This window comes from Arvicola amphibius, chromosome X, assembly GCF_903992535.2.
Source record: "Arvicola amphibius chromosome X, mArvAmp1.2, whole genome shotgun sequence".
Taxonomy (NCBI): Eukaryota; Metazoa; Chordata; class Mammalia; order Rodentia; family Cricetidae; genus Arvicola; species Arvicola amphibius.
In genome coordinates, this window is record NC_052065.1 from 70,684,616 (window position 1) to 70,707,699 (window position 23,084).

General features: G+C 33.9%; 1 protein-coding gene across 1 annotated transcript in view; it reads right to left on the reverse strand.

Annotated features, from left to right (window-relative positions):
• Nucleotides 1–769: 769 nt before the first annotated feature.
• Nucleotides 770–23,084, reverse strand: part of Hdx (highly divergent homeobox) — a 113,459-nt gene continuing 91,144 nt past the window's right edge. The window contains exons 6-10 of the mRNA XM_038317277.1: nt 21,377–21,584; nt 14,120–14,199; nt 11,271–11,354; nt 5,945–6,067; nt 770–895 (exon numbers count right to left, since the gene is read on the reverse strand). Coding sequence (XP_038173205.1) covers nt 770–895; nt 5,945–6,067; nt 11,271–11,354; nt 14,120–14,199; nt 21,377–21,584 — 621 coding nt within the window. The remainder of the gene's footprint in view (nt 896–5,944; nt 6,068–11,270; nt 11,355–14,119; nt 14,200–21,376; nt 21,585–23,084) is intronic.

Below are 23,084 nucleotides of genomic sequence, written 5' to 3' on the forward strand. Positions count from 1 at the left end.
AGTAGAATGTAAATCATTAATACTGATCATTTTCAGTATACAAGAATTGATATGAAAACTGTCTTTTATAAAGTACTGTTTTGTATACTTAAATGTTTTGTTTTTGTTGGTTAATTTAGTTTCCAGAGTATTTTCCACTCTCCCCAGTATTAGGGTTAGACAGAAGAATACCAATAACTTAAATTACATTCTAGTAATTTCTTCAATTTCTAACCATTATCTTAGGTCAAATTCTCATAGGTGTTGAAAATAAATCCCAGAATTCATCTAGGTTAAACATACATTTAGGTTTTGTTTTTTTAATTTTCAGCCCACTTTCCTGAGTACAAATGTAATATGGATGATAAGAAAATGAGAGGAGAAGGAAGCTGCAATGGCTACAAAAGTAAGACTAATAAAGCTTTAGCAATCTAGTAATGTTGAAATATGATTATTTTTATGTCTCTGGTTGAAACTACTACTAAGATTCTTCTTAAAGAATAAGCAAAAATCTTTCAAAAATCAGATATAATAGATTTCATGGCTGAACTACTTAAAATTAAATATATTTTTTCTAGGATTTTATAGAAGTTTTAAAAACACATTTCAAGTATTTTTACATTTGACATGCATTTTTATTGTAGCCATTATTTTTTGTCCTTCCTTCATAGAATATGCCTGTTTTAACAATGTGTTTTTCCAGTTGAAGATTATTGGGGAAAAAGATAGTTATCTTGAAATGCACACCTGTTAGGCAACCAACAGAATACATCATATCCCCCACCCCCAATCACAAACTGTCTGAGGCATTTTTCTCTGATAACGAAGACACACTGAATGAGGTATCATCAGGATCCGGTGAGGCGTGACTGAAATCCATCTCTTCTAATTCAGGAGGTAAATCTGACAGCAGTGCCTTATCAGAAAAAAAAATCAATTGTTGTGGATTAGTATGCAGACAGATATTTTCCAACTTTATGTTAATAGTTGTAATTCTTTTGTTTTAATTTACTCCTATGAATTTAAAGAAACACTTATTTTTAATGATCTTACACAATTCCTTATCTTAAACAGTATTTTTCATATAATGCTATGAAAGAACTAAATATTAGATGCCAAGTATGTGGATTATGTGGAGTAGAATCTTAACAAAGGAGAAATCAAGAGGGAAATGATTTCTCTCATTCTGATGAGACCTGCAGCATTCAGAGTGGTTCAGAGTGGCATGGGTGAAGCCATAAGCAACTATCCCAAACCAAGGATTTTTTTAACCAAAGGCTTTTAAACAGTTGCAGTAAGTGATTTTCATACTAGTTTTGTGTGTTCACTGCTCACTGCTCACTGCTAAAGGGCTTTAAAATTTCATTCTTTAATTAAAATAGTCATGCCTAGCTATCTTATCCTTTAATGAAAACAGCATTTCAACAAAGACCTATTTTGTTCTTTGTTAAAAGAACGAATTTAGCAGTTAGGTGGGAAATTCTTCTATTGTACTTTAGATAAAATTTTAACAATTTGAAACTATCGTGTGACATTTTTGTTTGTTTCCTTTCCTTAGACTATGTCCATACAGGTGACGAAGCACCTAGCAGGATCTGTTCAATATAGGATTATGGCTGTTGTAACAAGGTATCTATCTGCTCATTTCTTTAGTGTGACAATTAGGATATGCTAACATTCTTGATCTAAGCTTGACCATGTTCTAATTGTCCCATCTGTATTTGTAGAACATGTATCTATACTTGAGAAATAAACAATCAAGATTTATGTGCTTGACAGTGCTCATGCCCATTAAACTTTAAGAAATCAGAAGTAAAACAGCATAGTCTGTCTGGAAAATTTTCAACAGCATTACTTGTATCGTGGGTTTTGGGAGTATTAGTAAACAAGAACCAAGGCAATAGGAAAAAATGTAAGCTGGCCATTGTCCAAATAAGGAACGGAAAGATGGGGTATGCTGGGGAAAAATACACTGTCAAAATAAGACATGATTCTCCTCAATAAAACAGTGAGTTACACATCCTTTAATTTTTGCCTTGCAGCACACAAATGACAAGAAAACATTTTATTTTTTGTCAGGCTATGTAATGAAAAGCTAACTTATATGTGGAGAAAGTTATTTATTTTGTACCACTAAATTACCCATAGATTTCTTGCTGAAACTAAGTGCACTTCCATATGAACGTACCATAAAGATACCACTTGCTTTCTGAGGTACTAAGCTGCAGTAATAAGGCACATGCCATTTTCTTCTAGAACAGTAAGCTACTGCTGATCCAGTTCAGGTACAATGGGGCCTTTGCTAATGTTGGCTGTTTAGAATGTGAGTGGGTACATCAAACACTAGATTGAGCTCGCTCTAAAGTTTTGAACATACCATATTAAGAATGGAAAGGGGTTCCAATTGGCACTCATTGACCATGAGCTTTGCATATGGGAAAGTCAAGTGGATTAGAAAATTTCATACTGTAAATTCTAGTGGAGAGATGTACAAACTAGAAAAACATTGCTATTTATCTTTTCTTTGTTGTATTGCATATAGTTTGCTGACTAAAATAAGAATTGATCATGAACTTCCAAGACTGATCAGAGGCCGAGTTCACAGGTGTGTTGGACACTAAGACCCAGACAACAGCATTTTCAAGTGTGTTTCTGTTAGACCAGCATCTGCTTCTGAACAAAAGACTTTCCAAGATTTTGTTAAAATTGTCGATGCGGAGATGAAGTATCATACTAAAGTAATGAATGAAATGTAAACAGTGACAAAGGGAGTTATGCAGTGCAAACTGAAGCATTTGCTATTATTAATTTATCTCTTACATGGGTTTATCTCTATTATTTTTCTGTATTTCACTTCTTTTTATGAAAATAAAACTTTTTAAAAATAAAAAAGAATAGAATTTAAAATGTTCAATAAATGAGGTAGTTCATAACACTATTGACGCATAGATTCCACCTCAAAATTCTTTCAATATCTTACTGAACTGCAATATCGGGGCATTAAACAAGTCTCTGCTGATGATTAGAATTGCCTTTTTCACAGAGATATAAGTAAGCACAGTTAAATTTCCTCTATTCTCCCATCCCCCATGTGGCAGATTAAACCCAGGATTTAATTTACTCTGGAAAAACACTCTGACAATGACTCACATCTACAGCCTCAATATTTTTTATTATATGTTCTTCATCAGTAACAACTATTTTCAAGGTCTGACCAAGTGCCATTTTTTTTTCCAAGAGATCATTAACACTTTCCCCAAATATACGCTCAGTGTCTGTAATACTTATTCTAGGCTGTAAGATGTGAATGTAAAATTGATAATCATTCTTATCCTCCTTGCAGAGTGGAGAAATTGAAGTTTAAGAAAGGCAATCGATCTGGCTAGGATCACACAGTGAATTATCAGGGGAAGAAAGACTATAACTAATGACTTAGAGCAATGTTGGTAACATTATCTGGATGTTAAAATGGCTATTATTGATTTAAAAGAGACAACCTTTAGGTAATCTAATGTTTCAGTAAGAAAGTACCATATCTAGTTTTTAAACCTGGACTTCTTTATTTGGGCAAAATAGTCCCTAGATCGCTCATCTCATTTAACTTATCCATGTCAAGATTAATGAAATAAATACTGTATATTTTTTTAAAAATAAGAAAGTAATGGCAAATGTTTTTTTATTTTACTAGGTAGAATATAATGTATTTCCAGAAATAAACTTCTGAATATTTCAAAGCTTGAACATTATTAGTTTAAGAGAAAACTTGAATTACTTTTGTGAATCACTACTAGCATCATATATGTAATCATATGTATAATTCATTAGTTTTCTGTGTTAGAGGCAGAGTCTAGGCTGTACACATGACCTTTCTGCTTTAAATTTCCAAGTAATTACAGGTGTCTATCACCACTGTATCCAGTGTTATTTATGCTTAGGGAATGTATTTTAAAAATCATTATACTCAATCTTGTGCATGAAAAATAATCACAGGTTCTATTTAAGCTGCTGATTCTATAGGCTGTGGCATTTAGTATTATTTTTGTATCATTCTCTACTTCAGCCCACACTGTGTTCATGTCTTACTTCAGTAGTCTTTTATCAGAAGAAAACTAGAAAAGGAAAAACAAATGCATGTTAGTTGCTTTTCTTGTTTGTTAGTAATCATTGGGAAAGACAAGATCTCCTGAGTGAATTGGGAGCATGGGGGCCTTGTGGGAGGATTGAAGGGGAGGGAAGAGGCAGGGAGGAGAGCAGAGAAAAATGTAGAGCTCAAGAAAGAACCAAAGCAAAGCTATGAGCTATTTTCAGATGTCAAGAAACAAAGACATTTACTAGTTAACTGGTTATGAAACTGAATTCAAAATTGATATTGGATTTTTCAGACAAGAAAAACTTTCTAATTTAGCCTAAAGTTGGAGCTCTGTGTGTGTGGTATGTGTTCTACAGTTATTTGAAATCTATTATTCTGTTGAAATTGTGTTCAATACTATTGCTCTTATTCATTTAAAAATCTGTATTTTAGGTTCATATAAGTCAAACATACTTTATTTTTGCTGTCTTTTGCTTCTTTTAAGGTAAGGTCTTAGTTTATGGCCAAGCAGAACTCGAACTCACAACAGTTCCACTATCTAAGCTTCACTAGTGCTTGAGTAGTGGCATAAGCAACCGTACCTAGCCTATTAACACATTTTCAATATGCCTTGAAATGTGCAAACCATGCATAATAAAGCAATACGCTTAAATAAAGCTATCCAAGGCAACTAAAGTCATTTGTATTATGCTCTCCATGTATTGTCGGAGTTGAAAGAGTAAATTCATAAATGTGGGCAAATAATACTCATGCTGGCTTTAGTCCCATGAATGAATTCTCCTATTTTAAATTTTGTAGCTCAGTATATCACTTAAATATATGGAGACCTTGTTCTTTGTAAGAAAGGAGAATTATGGGATGTTGAGACATTAACCTTTTCCTTGAAAATGTCTGAGACGGGCTATATATGCAGGGCTATATATGAAGGTTATATATATATATATATATATATATATATATAAAACCTTCTTGGAGTATAAGATATCAGTGATTTTATTTTTGACATTTTTTGCTGAATAAAATCTTCTAAGACTATTTACTAAATTATAGTTACCTGTATCTCATACTACTCACATGGAACTTTTCTTATAAGGAGTTAGCATGGTGATAACTTAGCAGCAAATTTAGCATCATTTAATGTTAAACATAATATTTTATATTAGGCTAAATGAATGTGTGTATTTTTCTTGAGACTATACTTATATAGTCTTGAAACTATATATTAGGTTTTTCTTGAGACTATATGTATATATAGAAAAACCTGAGGGATAAATGCAATTTGGAAGGAATCTATAAACAAATATCCATAGCAAAAACAAGCCATTTCATTTTTGGAGTGGAGGTCTCAAACATTCTTACTTACATTGCAAAATATTATACACTATGCTCACAAAGAGTTTCACAAATAATTTCATGCTTTCTCAGTTGGAAGCAACACATCATAGAACAGACTGTCCAAACATTTGTGAGTTCCAGCAGCTGCTACTGGATAAAGAAATGCCCACATTTTTATTCAGAAAAAAGTTTCCCAAACATGCTATCAACTTATGGGTCGAGATAGCTCCATCTCTACAACATTTTTGAGGAATTCTTTAAAATGAATTTTAAAATTTGGTTTTCTCTGCTTAAAGGCTATCCTGGAATTAAAAAAATATTCTAATTAGCTATTTTGACTTTGTACTGTAGTAGCATATAAAAAATCTGAACACCTATTCTTAAGAAAACTATGTTTTAAAAGATCATAAAAAGAACCATTTGCTCCATGAAACTCCAAGCCAGAATGGAGAATACAAGTGAAGAGATATGAAGCGTCCAATATGACATGCCATTTTCAGCTTGACACATTGTGGCTTACTGGTCTCTCATGGGACTAACCTGCTGTTGTTCCTTATCATCAGCTTTCATAGCCAGAATCAGGTTTCTAACAAAAGTCTGGAGCTTAAAGTACTTTTGCTTTTGAATCTCAAGCTCATTTTCAATGAATCTGACTTCTTCATTCTAAAGGAGAAAACACCAAACAATAAAATTACCCCATGCAAACTCAAGCCTGTGTGTGTTTGATGAATAGAAAAACTAAAATTCAATCAGAGTATAGAAACAATAAAAAACAATTTTAACCATAAAAGAATATAAAATACAGCAGGAAATTATCATGGTATTCAAAGGTTGCCGTTTAAACAAACCATCAATAGAAAACAATTTACAAATAGATTCCAGGAAGAGAAAAACAAGAAAGACTTATCTTCTTGGAAACAACTTTCCTATATCAAACTCAATTAGAAGATGTGAGTCACTGGAGACTGGCCTTAATGTGTGATAACTTCTGGTCTTCTATCTGCTTGTGGATGCAATGTGACCAAGCACCTCACACTTCTGCCCTCATGCCTTTCTTGCCCAAAAATGCTCTATTCCTTTGAACTTGGAAAGTTCCCAAACAAAACCTTCTGTTAAATTGCTTCTTGTCTGGTATTTGATTACAGCAATGAGAAAAGTAATTAATCCATAAATGAATATAATTATTGTCAAATTCATTTAATTGTACATTAAATTTAAGAGGTGAATTTCGCTGTGGAGACTTTTTTACTGCTTGGAAGTTATGTAATGTAGTACAATGATTAAATAAAAGCATACACAATATCTCTAATAATAATTATAACAACCTTAATAAAATTTAAGCTGTACATTGTGGTACATTCCTATTAATACCAGTACTCAATAGTTTGAAGCCAGCTTGGGATACATACTGAGATGCTGACTCAAATCCCAACCAAACAAAAGAAACAATTTCTTTCATCTGATAGAAGCTTGGCATCATTTGCCCATCAATCATCTCCCAATCCTCTCACCATGCAGCCTTGAGTGGCCACCATTCTATCTTGTTTCTTTGAGTTCAATTGTTTTACATTACAAATATAAGTGAAAAAATGTCATACTTATGATTCTGTACCTGGTTTGTTTAACTTCTAAAATTCTATTTATGCTTCCACAGATGGCAAATAATTTCTTTTGTTTAATAGTATATGTGGAGAAGATTATAAATAAAGTACATTCCCACAATTATTTGAAAGGCAAAACTTAAGGTTCTTACCATAGAAAATAAGTATTTGAAGTGATGGATATGTTGATTAGGTTGATTTAATTGTTTTTCATAGTTTTCATATATCATACCATAACCTTGTACCTCATGAATATATAAAGCTACAATTTGTCAGGTTACAGTTGAAATATACATTATGAAAAAATAAAAATAAATAAAACCAAATATCAATCAGCCTGTTCGATAAGAACTGTAGAATTAGACAGAATCTTCTTTCTACTGGAGACTTGGTCTCTGAGTACAGGAGGACTTTAAACAGCATTTGTTCAAAGAGCTTCCAAAAGACATATTAAAATTAGTTGATTGTATGGGTATTTTAGAATTTCGGTCAAGTGGATGTTGTGGCATTAATCACATCCAATCTGTGAACATGTTTACCATATCACTTATTAGCTCAATATAAACCTTAATTTATGTGATGAAACTGCTTCCTTCCAGACCACTTAATAAGTGAAACATCTGTCCAAGCGAAATTTCTATTCAGTAACTAACACAACTAAGTTAAAAGTAAGCATTCTAAAGAAATTCAACATGCGTCTGCCATGATATGGTTTTCCTTTTATTAGAAGTCATTGTCAGAGATTTGTATGAATAAAATGCTGACCAGAAAATGATTTTCTCCTGTTTTGTTTGCTTCATATTTGATGCACATATATGTGGTATATGTATGTGTGGTATGTGTGTGCACATGCACATGTGTGAGTCTTTCTTTCTCACTGTGTGTGTGTATGTGCGTGTGTGCGTGCGTAAAAGTCAGAGGTTGATATCAAGTATTTTCTTCAGTTGCTCTCCAACTTCTTTTCTGAAACAGGGTCTCTCACTGAACCTGAAGCCCACTCTTTCAGCTAGGCACAGTTAGCCCTTTGTCTCTGCCTCTCCAGCACTGGGATTCCAGGTATGTTTCACAGGCCAAGCTTTTCACATGGGTGCTGGAAATCCGAACTCAGGTCCGCACGCTTCCTTAGCAAGCCCTCTACCAATTGAGCCATCTTTCCAGTCCTTGTTTTGCTTTTGCTGTTGCTGAGGTTTTTGAATTGTTATTGTCCTATTTCATTTTCTTCGAGACACAATCTCATATAACTAGGATATCCTTGAACTTGCTATGCAGTTGAGGGTACCCTTGACTTCTGATCCTCCTGCCTCCACTTCCCAAGTTCTTGGTGTCTAGGTGTGAACCAGCACACTAGGCAGAAAGCCATTTGAATACAGGCTCTATCTATCATTATTTAATGGCAACTGATTTGCATTCAGTCTGCCTGAGCTGTACTCATAGTCCATCAGAAAACATTTTAGAAACATTAGTTCAAATTTGCAAAAGTCATAAAAGCATTTTTTCATAGGAGGATCTCTAATTTTTCATGCAAATATTTCCCTTCTTCAGTATTTATGAAATGTTTGAAAAGCATAAACAACTTTAAGATAATTTAATATTGTAGACATTTTCTTCTCAGAAGTGCTTTTTGCAAGCCTATTACATGCTTCCTAGATTACAGGCAGTAATTTATGTGTGTGTTAGAGATTTTCTTAAGTCAGTGGAGTACTTAGGAAAGCAACTAGTAAGACAATAGCCAACACTGACTTTTACAAAATAAGGCCTAGTTTATTTTTGCTAAAAAAACCTTCCCCACATTCCCAGCACACTGTTTATAATTTTGCAAGATGATTGCTGTGAGATACAAGGTTGCAAATATGCCAGTGCTTTGATCTCTGGGAAGACTATTAACAGCTACCATGCCTGATGTCCTATTTTATGATATAGTTAGTCATGCCACAGGTATTGAGTCCATCAGCTTTCCTCATAAGGATTTTGGATTAGTTAACCCCAAGGAATATGAATTTCTACCGATGCATCTCAATCAGAATGCTATAACATCTAAACTTTATATTAATAAAATATACTGTAGAGAACATTCTTTTAGTTTGCTATAATAAATCCCAAGCATAGAAGATGAATTCAATGTGGGAAAGTTTAAAATGCTGGAGCTTCTAATACTAATTGAATTTGTACAAATAAACACTTGGGAGACTATTAAGATTATTTCTAGAGACAAATTAATTTATTCAATTACTTTCTAAGCAACTGCTTACTAAACATCTATGTGCCCGTCTCCCCATCCAAGTAACACATAGGTGATTAAAATACATTTCTGCCTTCAAGAAACTTATTATGAATATACTTAAGAAATGAAAAAAATAACTTTCACCCCTAAACAAAGAACACTAGTGTGCCTATTTAAATAGCAACTTTATTCAAGGTATTAAATTTCTAAACTGATATGTTCTACAGCAATGCTCAAAATATGCAATGGCAACTCCAGGCCCAAAGTTCACAGATTTTAAATGGAAGCATTTGAAAATAATGTATAGATAAATAGATTTTCGCTATATATGTGTACAAATATTGCGAATTCAAGGAAAGAAGCCTAAATGTGATGAGGGTGATTATAAAGAATAACCCATTATGGGATCTCCTGTTCCCACAATGGAAAACATTGGATTACTAAACTGTCCACTAGAATTCAATGCAAGCATTCACTTCCTATTCTGCTCTTCCCTCCCTGGTCTTTAGCTGCAAACTTTCTCAAGTGAACTGCCACCGAAAAGGGGAGAGGTCCTGGAAAAGAATCCTCTATGTCTCAGTCCAACCCTGCTTGACCTGTTCAGGAGTGCTAAGTGGGGCATACTTAACAGCTGTGCAATCCAGTCCTCTCGCCTGCACTTTCCATAGTCTGTGCCAAGCAGTGACCTGCTCTGCAAAGTCATTTTAATCCTGAACTCAGTAGTTAGAAGTATTATATGACCACAGGGTTATTAGCATGATCTCTTCGAACTGAAAACCAGCAACTTTATAATTCAGCTAGTTCGGAATACAGTTTATTTTTATTGAAAATTTATTCATTTTAAGATAAGATCACATTATATATTCTAGGCTGGCCTTGAAATAATGGAGCTCCTCCTGCCTCAGACTGGTGAGCGCTGGGATAACAAGTCGGACCTACCATATCTACACATAAATACAGTTTAAATATATAATCTTATTGTGTTTTTTGAGCACTCAGAAATAAATTTCAAGAGACAATTTCCCTCTGTGTCTATAACACTCAATATTTTAAAGCTTGTAATGCTATGAACATTAGGAAAACAAAATGTACAATGGTCTAAAATTCAGTTAAACTAGTCTAAAACTGCAGGGATTTTTTGATGAAAGTGAAAGCTGTTTTCTAATTAAATGGTGGTCTTTGTTACTATCATAAGCTTTAAATTCTGATTATACTCCACAAAAAGAAACTTGGTATTTAGAAAGAAGCACTGTGTGCCAAAATTTCAGAAAGCCCAAAGTTTCCTAGCAAGATAGGCTGCTGACTAACAAGGGGAGAGCACTTGTACACAAAAAACAAATTGACAAACAGACTGATAACTTATGTCAAAATTGAGTAAAAACAAAATTATGCATGACACACTATCAGAGGATGCCTTCCAATTTAGTAACAAGTGGCATTAAGAAAAGGTCATCTCTATTCATATTCACCCTGTATTTTCATTGGGAAGTGTTTTTCAAATTTTTATAAAATGATATCAAGTATAGTCTTAAAGACAGTCTTGGAAGAAACTGAAATCAAATATAAAATTAGCAATGGACACTGGAAAAGAAATTCTCCCATTTCCTAACATGTTCTTGTTACTGTTTTGTTTATTTTGTTTGAGGCAGGGTCTTTCAATGTTGTCCATCCTGGTTTTAAATTGCTGAGCTAAAGTGATGCTCCTGCATCATCACCATATATACCTGGGACTTCATGTACACACCACCACCTCTCTCAGCTTTACCATATATTCCACATTTACCCCCACTATGTTTTGTTCCCACTTGAACACAATCAATGCCAATTTTTAAGCCAGTAAACACTTGTTTTTAAAAACCATAACAACCAAACAAGCCAGCATTATTAAAATGTCAAACATTTTGACTAATTTTCAAGTTGCCTGATATAATCAGGACAGAGGCCCAGATTGCCTAGTCTATCAGATGGGAAATTCAGAGGCACTATAAATCTTTTCCACTCAATAGCTCCCCTTAATGAGTTCAGAACTTGAAATTCCTTTTACCTTATAATCCAGGAGAGAATTCACTTGTTCTACCTCAGAATTGCTTATCATATCACTTTCTTCATCATCGATAATTTCTATTTTCTGTAACATAAGGAAATAAACTTTTACATATATATCAGATCACTATACACAATGTGTCCGACATACCTATTTAATATTTAGTTTTGGTGACAGAGAGATTTTGGATTAAATTTTGATAATTGGCTCCTCGGTGTTACACACAGGACATGTCTGTGTTACCCCTTATCCCCTTATGTCTTTAATTGGTGATTGATATGTCCCTTATGTCCCTTCTTGGATAAGAAACTAACTTTCTCTCTCTCTCTCTCTCTCTCTCTCTCTCTCTCTCTCTCTCTCTCTCTCTCTCACACACACACACACACACACACACACACATGCACACACTAGAAACGGGTTCTTTTACTGTCTCAACATGATCCTTCTAATGAAAATGTTAACATATGGCATGTATCCCAAAGGAAAATACAAGGTCTAAAAATTCACATATTTAATGTGCTCCATTAGCTAGACAATTGAAGCAGGCATCTATGATAGAATGCTGAAAATTGCGTGGGGATTTGTTTTCTTCATTGGACAGTAACAAAGAGAGCAAGGAGAAGACAGAGACAAGAGAGGTTCCCCTAGCTTTAGAGTTAAGGCACAATAAACAAGGCTTGTGAAGTATTTTGTGTACCATAGATAATAAGTATATATCTGTCAAAAGGTAACAATACATCTCAGTAATGATTAAAAGAATTACCAATAAGCTCCAATTGGAAGGGTAAAACAAATTATTTAATAAGAAAACCTTTAAAAAATAAAGAAAAAACCAATAAAATCAGTTTAAATATTATCCTTTGCATGTAAAACAAAGTAGTTAAGGAGAAACAAACTGTACCTTAAAACATTTAAACACTGCCAACCAAAACTGAGGTTTAAAAAGAGTGAAGATAAACCAGATTTAGTCAGTAGTCAGTATTTTAAGAACAAGCACATTAACAGCAGCATGTCATAGGCAAAATATGAAATTAGACTTTCTACCAGGGAATATATATTATATATCTATATTCCATATATATGATTAAAATATATGTGATTAAAAGTCACAAACAAACTTCGAATCATCGTACTTGATATACTGCTGTTGAGGAAATGATATCATCACAGGGCTTTTGACCTGCTTTCTGTGAGTCAGGGACAGCTGCAGTGAAATTGCCTTCTACCACTGCGTGGAGATGTGTCTAAAGCTTTTTTTTTCTATTAGAATCAGGATAAAGTTGAGTCTTAATCATATCAGCCTTCTCTAGGCTTTACACTTCATACTTCTTGTTCTAAGGTTTTTAGATTTGCTACCTGTTTGGATTGATTCTGGAAAAATAGAGGTAGGCATTTAAGAAAAGTAGGTACCAACAGCCACTGTATGGAGTTGTGCATATAAATGGGTCTTATATGTCTCTGGGATTTGTCATCCATGAATAATTGGGGGCACCCAAAGTTACAGGCAGAGAAGATCAACCTTTGAAAGTTTGAAGTTTTGTCTCTGAAAATCAATTGTTCTTGAAAAATTAGGTGCCTAAGTGACTATGAGTCATACCATGCCACGACTTCATTTATTATTTTTAGTTGTCTGCTGCTGGGGAGATTCAATGTAGAAATTCAGGCTAGAAGTGAACATATCTTTGGGGGAAAAGATATTTCAATTGTAAATAATTATTTATACTTAATATACTATAATTAAAATCTAGAGCAGAAGGCGATATTTGGCAAGATTTAAAATATTAGGAGAGTTCACTGTGAAAACAATGATTATAAGTCATTTGATGAAAAAAATAACTGCCTTAAAATCAAACCTAATTTTTCAATATGCCTGTTGAATTAAAAGTCAATGAAATGCAATCCAGAACTCTATTTTAGATGTAATAAACAATGCTAGATATTGTTGGTATTTAACAACTATGAGCCCACATATATATATTGTATGTGTTCTGCTTTTATTAAATAGATGCTTAGGATTATAGGGTCAAAGAAATAATGTCTGTGATATAAGTTACAATAAATTATGACATCACAACTACTTTGGAACAGAAAAACCCATGATATGTGCGATTTTAATGAAAATTATGCATAGAACATTGATTCAAAAGCAAAAAATGAAAATGTAATGGAATTTCCCTTTGTGTCTGGCATTGTTTAATACCATCTTGATTTCTGTATCATTTTGTGGGGCCAAAATATAAACAAATTCTGCTAAAACAGCTGCTAAGGGAATATCACTATATGTTTACATTTTTCCAATCCAGTTTAATCCACACACAGCCTGTTCCTGCTGCTATTCAAATTCTTAAAATATTGTCTTTCTTTCTTTGCTGTGATTTTGAACACAATCACCAGAGTCCAATTTAACCAGGGAAAAGTAAAGTTTCCAAATACAGTATATATAGGTACACTCTAAATAGACAAACTCTTGGATGCAAGTACTTGTACTAACAAAGGCTTCCTCCACAATCTCCACCTAAACTCCACTTCAGTTCTGCTGTCTGTCAAATGAAATGAATCTGCTCCCTTATCAGTGTGTTTAAGAAAAATAACTTGTTATATGTAAAATATGTCATATTTGAACTGTTTTAGGTTTTCATACTTAGAAATCTCCTAAAGTTAAAATATGAGAAAGTATTTAAATTTTACTTATTGAACACTGAAAGATATATTAAATTCATAGGGAAAAAGCTTTTTTTAGTTTACAGAGTGAAACAAAACTTTATTCTGACAATACAGATGGTGTCATTAACTGGCACAACGTTCTTAAAGTCCATCCTGTAGTGAGGAAAGAATTTCGAACTACATACCACATTATCTGCAGATACTGCCTGGTGCTCTTCATCCTTCTGCGTCCTGGTCTCATCAGGGATGATGTCACTGGGCTCCTCTATAAGAAAAAAAGTGAAGATTTCATATCTTGTATCTGAAAACTTTATTGAAGTTTTAAAATAATACTTAAATAATGCCTCTTTTACCAAAAACATACACATGGCAAATCTATTACAAATGTGCTTTGTTGTGAATTTTATTCATATCCAAGTCACGAATAGTTTAGTTAGTTATGTGGATGGATAGAAATACAAAGATTATCATCATTCTTCTATTTCTAATAGAAAAGATAAGAGAAAACTCTAGCTTTAACAGTGGACAAGTACAGAAGTCATTTAAGTACTATGAAGTTGCTAAAAATGAAATAAAATGACCTACTAGCAAATGAAAAACTGAAAATGATAAAATCTATGATGTAGGTTTACATAATTTTGTATTTGTAAAAGAAAAAAAGTAGGTTTTTAATGAATTACAAAAAGAATGATACCATTTGTGCTCAAGTGTTTCCGTTATTATGCCTGGATAGAATTATATATAACTATAATGGTTTTTACTTTAATTTTTAATTTTGTTTAGTTAAGCTCTTCTGTAACAATACTAATTTTTGTTTTCTTTTCTTTCCTATTTTTTGTTGATAAGGTCTTATTACATAGCCCTGGCTCACAAGAACTCAATGTAGACCATATTAAACTTAACGTTTCAACAATTTTTCCACCTCTGCATTCTAAGTGGTGAATTTACAGGCCTTTCTACCACTCCTGGCTTTGCTCATTGTACTAAGACAAAAACAAAAATTTCTCAATAAATGGCATAAAATTACAAAGACAGATTTCCCATTTTATGAAAATGCAGGTTTATCTAAGTACTAGTATACACATGCTTACTGTTGTACATACTTGTACATATGCAAAGAGAAATTACTTGCAAAAATATGCCCTTGCTCTTGTTTACACAGAGTTATTCACTGAGGAGTAAGAGTCTTTCCATTTCCATGGTACTTCCAAATATTTCCTACAATGTAGATGAAATTTTGGATCAAATTCAATATTTTACAATAATAAAATAGAGAGAAATGATATTAATTCAGAGGATCTAGTCTAATAAAAAGCTCTTTGTAATGAGCTACAGCAAGTGCCTGCTTCAAGGCATAGGTGAGTCTGCATACATTACTCCTTAACCTCTTTTTTTATAGTACTCTCTCCCAGATGCTTTCAAAATAGAGTAGCAGTGCTTATCTCTGGGTTTCTCTTCTCTTCACAGCAATTTCATGGAGATTATTTGGATAAATACTCGTAAAATTCCTCAGATCCTAGGTAAACAACATTTTAATTCAATTTATAAAGCAGAACAAAAATTTTTATCAGCCCTCCTAAGATTTTCCTAGTCCATTCATTCCCACGTATAAACATGGAGAAGGATTAGGAGAAATTCACTTAAGAGAATTGCTTATGAGAATTCAAGTGTATGCTATCCAAGAAAACTTCAGCAGAATTTTAATACAATTTCTGTATAAATTCAATTTAACTTTCTTATCTCTACCATACACTTTAAATTAAATTTTATTGTATGTACTTGTGGTATATAACACAATATACATTTATATAGCAGAAAGACCACTACAATAAAATAAATTAACATATTTATCATTTCACAGTTTCCCATCCCCCAGGCAACAGCTGCTATCATCACATACTGAAAATCCTGACTACACAATACATTATCATTAACTATGGTCTTCAGGCTCTTCATTAGGTCTTTCCCCTTATTCATCACGCACGCTGCAATGTTTGTACCCTCTGAGCTGTATCTCCCCGTTCTCCCCTCCCCATTCAAAAATCCGCTGTTGTATTATATTTGATTTATTTGACCTTCCTTGCCCTGCTATTTGCTGCAACACGGATGAACCCAGGGGATGTTAACTAAGTGAAATAAGCCAGACAGACAAAAAGAAAAAAATTTGCCTGATCTCATTTATTTGTGAAATGTAAGGCAAGTCAATTTAAAATTTTATAAAAACAATGAATCCTAGACAAAGAAAAGTTTACCTAGTCATTATTTAGACATTTCAAGTCACAGACATTTCGAGTCCTACATAATCAGTGATGCAATGAAATGGAAAGAGGGAAATTTTTTATTAGCTTTAGCTGCAGATCTGATATTAGATATAGTGGTCTCAGAAGAGGGGTTATATTGCTCATCAACAAGATCATTACTGGTACTATTCCTTACAGGATTGCTGTACACTTCTTCAGATTTACTCATAACTTTATATACAGTTCTGGTTCACTGACAGCTTATTTATGCATGGTTTGATTATTTTAGGAAATTTAAATAAAAGCTATTTTGAGGCTTCTGAAATAAGAAGGTGTGGAGTGATAAACTGAATAGGGGATGCTTCCTTCTGCATATAGATACTTGCAGCATCAGCGAAAGTTTAAGATCCAGACACTGTCAATGTGTTTTGGTAATTCCTCAAAACAAGAAGCTTTGCTAATTGAAAAATAAAAAATAGAATTAATCAATGAAACTCTAGAGGGCACCCAATGTGGTGGCTATAAGCTCACACTAAGTAAACCATGGGGAGTTTTTTAATGCAGGCACTGTACACACTCCACATACTAAGATACAGTTGAAAAAGAGGCACTTCTACCAATGTAATGTTGTAAGTATCAATTATTTCTATACTTTAAACCATTTGCCTCTCAGGATAGTAAAAAGTCTTTAAATTTCTCAATAATAAATATATTTTGGTAGAAAACAAACTTAAAATGAAGGAGGTGAGTTAGCCAAGTATTATTTTTGCTGGTTTCCAAGTTGTACACAAGGAGTGGAGCCATGTAGCTTTTTTTCCTTGTCAGATCAGTCCACCCATGCCTAGCTTCACTCCTCCCAGGAAAACAGAAAAGAAATGGGGAAGAGGAAGGTCAAGCGCAAGGTAGAACTGAGTTGAGTCAGAAGGTCTGTGTTAGAGACCGACAGGCTTGCTCAGAAACAAAGGATTGCATGTGAAACTGTTAAGGGATCATGAACACTTTCGGTTAGCTGGCAAAGCTAGACCCTTCTCACAATTTGAAGGAATATATTTTTTCTTGTAAAGACACTGATAGAAACTGTATGTTTTTTTTCATGTGTTTGGTTTAAAATTTATTATAATATGCAAGCACCAATTTAAAAGTCTTTCCCCTTTTAGACATTTAAAATACTCTAATCCTGTTAAATTAACAGTTGTGTACAAGGACTATGAATTCTAGTTGTTAGGTTTTTGAATTATCTTTATAACTCTAAGAAGACATCAATGTAAATCTCAATGTAAATATAATCTAGTTACATTTTCCCAAACTGGAAGAGAATAGAGGTCAGTGCATTTTAGAGATAGGGTGTTAGTCTCAGCCAGACGATACAATTAGTTCTTACAGAAAGATCACATAGCCAACTAAGTCAGATTAGTATTCTCCATCAGCGAAATAAAGAAATTGTACAGGCCTAGTAGGAAACAGCACCAAAGGGGCTCCTTCCAGTCTTTGAAAATGCTTTTCTGCTGCAATTTCTGATGAGAATGAAAAGGTTACTGTGCAGTTGTGAAAAATAAGCCACCGGGGGAAATTCTAGGCAATTGTTTACGTCTCATCCTGTGTTTTTTGATTTATACATTAAATTCTTTCTCTTCTTTTTCTCATTAGGTCTTGATTACTATGCTAGCTATCTAGACAGCATACTAATATATGACAAAGGATGCCAGTAGAGGAGCAGTGGTTTATTAAATGCAGACCATTAACACAGACCTTAAAATTAACATGCACTGTTTTCCGATTAAGTGCTTATTTTCTAAAATTCTGTTTCAGGAGGGGAAGTAGCAGTTGGGAATGAAACTCTGCATCCAGGGGCCTATGCCTTTTGATTCCTCAGAGTATCTCCTCACAGCAAGCCTGCCTTTTCAGAGAAACATACAAACCTCTTCTTCCTTACTCATTTCAAATAGCTGTCGGGCATTGGGCTCCAAAAGACCCCATCATGTAATTACTGCTACCCAAGAATCTCCAGGCACATAGAATTTTGGAAAAACTAACAGAAGACAAACAAATATTTACTAGACCAACCATATGAGAACAAATGACCTTAGAAATCATACATTTTTTTTCTTAATGATTTTTAAGCCTGCGTCAGTTCCTGACCCTCTAAATTCTGCTATCATTTGCAGCCTTAGGTGAGAAAGATGGAGGAGGAGGGAAGAGGAAGAAGGAGGAAGAAGGGAGAGGGGAGGAGAGAAAGAGAGAGAGAGAGGTAAAGAGTCAGAGAATATTCACATTTGATAATCTTCCAAACACCTGGAATTCGCTGTCCTCTCAACAGTGACAGTTTCTCTGTCCCTATCATTATTCTACTCATTACAATTTGCCTGCCTGCCCCCTGGGCATGCAATTAATTGCTTTTGCAAAGAACCTCTTAAAGACTGATTCAATGGTCTCTCCTTTCTACTCAATTTCTATGATATCACTGAGATAATGACCCCTCTTATTTCTGAAATCTCTTTCTTTCCTTGGCTTTAGTAATGGCACACTATCCAGCTCTGTTCTTCCTGAAGGTTCTTTCAGCAGCTATTTTTCCCCCTGGGGCCCAAAAATGTAAATATTTCTCAACATACAGTCTTTCTCCTTTGTCTTGTCTTGTTCTGTTTTGGGATTTTAATTTTCTCAATAAAAACTCTGCTTCTGTGGCAAGGTACTAATTGGCCTCCATTTGTCAGATTGCTGTTTCTTCTCCCTATTTAAAGCTCTCTTTTGAGTTCCAGACCCATATTACCCAACAGGTCTCTGTGAATTTACTGCTATTTTCTAAGCCTCAGAACTGCAAACTGAATTAATCTTTCTAATGATAGCCTGTCTATTTAATGCGATGGGAGTAAAAATTTTGCATACATTTTGAAGAGGAAATTGTGAGAAGATATGGCTAAAGAATTTTACAGTTCATCTAAAGCTAAAATAAAAACTTTATCAGATAGTAAGAGATTTTATAAGGCCACAATTAAAAACAGATAAATATAACATAACAGGAAGTTCAGAATTTTCTCATATGTTTATGTATGTGTACCTGAATATGCATATGTATAAATACATAATTAATTTTTGAAAGTTGTACTGTAATTAACTGGAAAAAGAATGAATTATGCAACAAATAGTGTACAACAGTTGTTTAACTATTTGGAAAAGTAAAATTAGGTATTTTCCTCACACATCTTAAAGCAAAGTAAATTCTCAGTGAAATTAATATAAAACTGTTAAACTAAAACCATCAGGATGCCAGAAGCTAATATATGAGCTTGTTTTCACAACTGTACACAAGAAGAGACTTTAATTAGGAATGCAAAGGCAGAAACCACAAGGGAAAATATTGCTATGTCTGACAATGTAAAAATTATACCCAAAAATTTTACCATGAAAAATCAGAACCAGGAGGTGGTGATAGGAGGATCAGGAGCAATGACAAATTCTAATTCAAAATAATCAAATCCAAACTACATCACTTCAATAATACATCTTGTTATGCTACATAATGTCATGCTGATAAAACTATTCCATTAATAATACTTTGATTATTCTCCTAATACCCCAAAAGAGGAGTTGTTCACTTCGCTCTTCAACCTGGGGTGATAATGTTTTGTAGTCACCCTCCTGTCTACATTGGAGCTTCTGAGGTATCTTAAGTAACTGGTTAACTAACATTCCAGAGCTCACAGAAAGACTCAGTAAGAACACAAAAGTTATGGCTGCTGCCAAATTTATTCTTGATCTAATTGCTAAAAATGATTTTGTATAATCAGTTATCCAACATAAAATTTTATATCACGCAAATAATGCCACTCTTGAAGATGACAAAGCACACGCTAGTCATCCAAGCTCCTGGGAGGTAAGGGTTGGGAAGTCCAAGACTAGTCTTTTGCAGCACAGTGAGTTCAAGCCAGGTTTTATCTCTCTAGCTCTCTCTCCATGTATATGGATATGAATATATATGTAGAGATGAATCATAAAAAGTTAAGAGTCAAGGAAATAAACAAGGGGTCAGTGAGATGGCTCCATGGGCAAAGCACTTGCCACATAACCCTAAGTGGGGACAGTCACCACATAACCATATGGAGTGGAGTGGGGATGGTTGCCCACCAGTAATTTCTAGTCCAGTGGATCAGATGGAGACAGGGAATTCCCAGAACAAGCAAGCTAGAACCAGAAAAGAGATCTCTGGGTTTGTGTGTCCCTACACACATCAAACACATGTATACACACAAAACAGATAAATAAACCAGAAGATAATTTGCCAATATACTTAACTGATATTGATGAAAAAAAATAAGTAACAAGCAAATGAGAGGTTCTTAATTACTGAAGCACAGATAGAAAAGGACTATAGATTTTATTATCAGATTCTGATAAGGTGCATAAGAAAGACACACTTACATAGGCAGAAAGCAGGTTAGTATGCTTGATGCTGAGGACAGAAGGGGCAGTGAGTCAACATAGGGGGGTTCCTTAGGTGATTACAAAAAGATCTAAAATAAAATTTTAATGGTATAGGTCTAAAAACTTTACTAAAATGACTGGATTTTATATTTCTGAAGAATATTATTATGATATATAATGTAAATGTGATACCAGGACTATTTATTTCTGTACTCGAAGTCAAATCGAATATTCCTCTTGGGTACATGGTATTAATCTCGGCTCTAGCACGCAGACTCATTCAGGGAATCATTGAGAGGTAATACAAAGATGAGCCTGTTTAACTTCCTTTAACAGGCAAAGAAGGGAAGTCTAATGAGCAAAGTTGAATACTTTGCCTGAAACTGTACAGTTTGCTAGGGGAAAAGCACTGAGTGGCAACTAGTATCTCAGCTCACAAGCCTATTATTCATTTTAATATACCATACTTTCTCTTGTTGAAATATTTGAAAGCTCTCGCCTAGCTGACTAGAATTCCAAATGTAATCATTTACCTTATTCTAGTATAAGGACTGTTGTAATAGCTAACATTTTTAAAAGTAGGGCATCACTACTGTGATAGATGAATGTTCTTTGTGATGACTTGATATGTAAGACTTTTTACATAGAAGCATTAAAAACAAATCTTTTCAAACGCTTGGTCATATGTTCTGAACACTCTTTACTTAAAGTGCAGTACACTGAAAAGCAAGTAAAAATACAAGAAATTTCCAAAGGCTGTTATTAGGAGGTGCAGTAAAGTACCTTGAGAGCTTGCTTCGGACAAACAGATGGACAGTTCATCATTTCTGTCATTATCCTCTCCTACTTCAGGGCCAGTTTCCTCTCCTGGTGTGAGTGCAGACAAAGAACCAGTCTCAGGCTGCTCAGAGAAATCAGCAGGGCCTCCTCTTGGAGGTGGAACTTCAATTCCCATTAAACGGTATTTTCTTCTTCGATTCCCAATCCAAGTCTTTGTAAGAAAAATATAAGCAATTTTAGACAACCCAGGCATTAGAATAACAAACAAATGAAGCGTAAAATATGATTAGAAAGGACACATAAACACGTGAAGCACTAAAACTTTTATGGCACTAAGCAAAACTAAAAAGTTGTTTTTAGCAAAAGACAGTATCTATTTAAATATTTAGACTTTCAAATGACATGCAGGCTATTAAACACTGCTTTTGTTCCTGTTTTTATTTCTAAGGAAAATAATTCACCAAATCCTTAAAATGGATAAATGAAATTAGGCTTACAACTACAACTGTCACTCATGTTCCCTCTCTGTATATCTTTGGCTTCAAAATAACTGTTTCTAATAGTCTAAATTTTTGTTTTTTTTATTAGATTTAGAACCTATTAAAGATGGTTATTTTGTAAATCAATATTTGGAACCAAACTCAGAGAGCCAAATACGCTATTAGTGAACTATATCATTAGTCTTAATTTTTGTTGCTTTTGTGCAGTCTTAAAGAAAGACTCCCATCCTGCAATCCAGGCTGGCCAGGAGTTCACAACATAGCCTGTGCTACCTTAAACTAAAAGCAATCCTTTTGCCTTTGTCCTCTCAGTGCTAAGATTACAGGTGCAAGAAACCATGCCTAGCTCAAGTACATTTTATCAAGATAAAAAAATAAGCAAAGAGTCACAATTATTTTCAAATTTCAGAGACAGATTTTTTTCTATTCTTCACTTTGTTTCTTGTGAATTATGACTTAAAATATTATAGAACAATATTAAAAACAGTAGCCAAGTGTGGTGAAGCATGCCTGCAATTCTACCACTAGGGAGGTTGAGGAATAAAGATTACCGTGAGTTTAATGTTAACTTGGATACACAAATAGTACCAGGCCAGTCAGGGCTACTTAGCAAAACACACACACACACACACACACACACACACACACACACACAGAGAGAGAGAGAGAGAGAGAGAGAGAGAGAGAGAGAGACATATTTTTTGCCCAGATTTTGGCTGTAACATATAATATTCCTATAAAAATCATATATAACTTTTTGTATGGATATAAATTTTCATTTTATATTCTTCACAATGTATAAAATATCTTTCCCATGTTTAATAATATCAAGATATATGTATATATATTATTCTATTATTCCAGGGTTTAATTATATTGCTATGCTGAGTATTGAACCCAGGGCTATACTTATGCTAAGCAAGTGCTCAATCATTAAAATTCATGTAATTCATTTTGGTTTTCCCAATGACTAGTAATGTTAAAAATCATTCCACATGTTTATTTGCTATTCCTATAGCTTCTTCTAACTGACGTATTTAAGGAAGTGATTTGAGTTTTTTAAATAGTCTGTGTATTAATTCTTTGTTAGATATGTGGTTGACAAATATTTTATCCCAGTGTATAGCCCGAATATCTATTCTATTTCTGAAGCATAAACATAAAACATCTTTAAAATCCACCTCCCCTGAAGTTGTTGGTCAGAGGTGTGC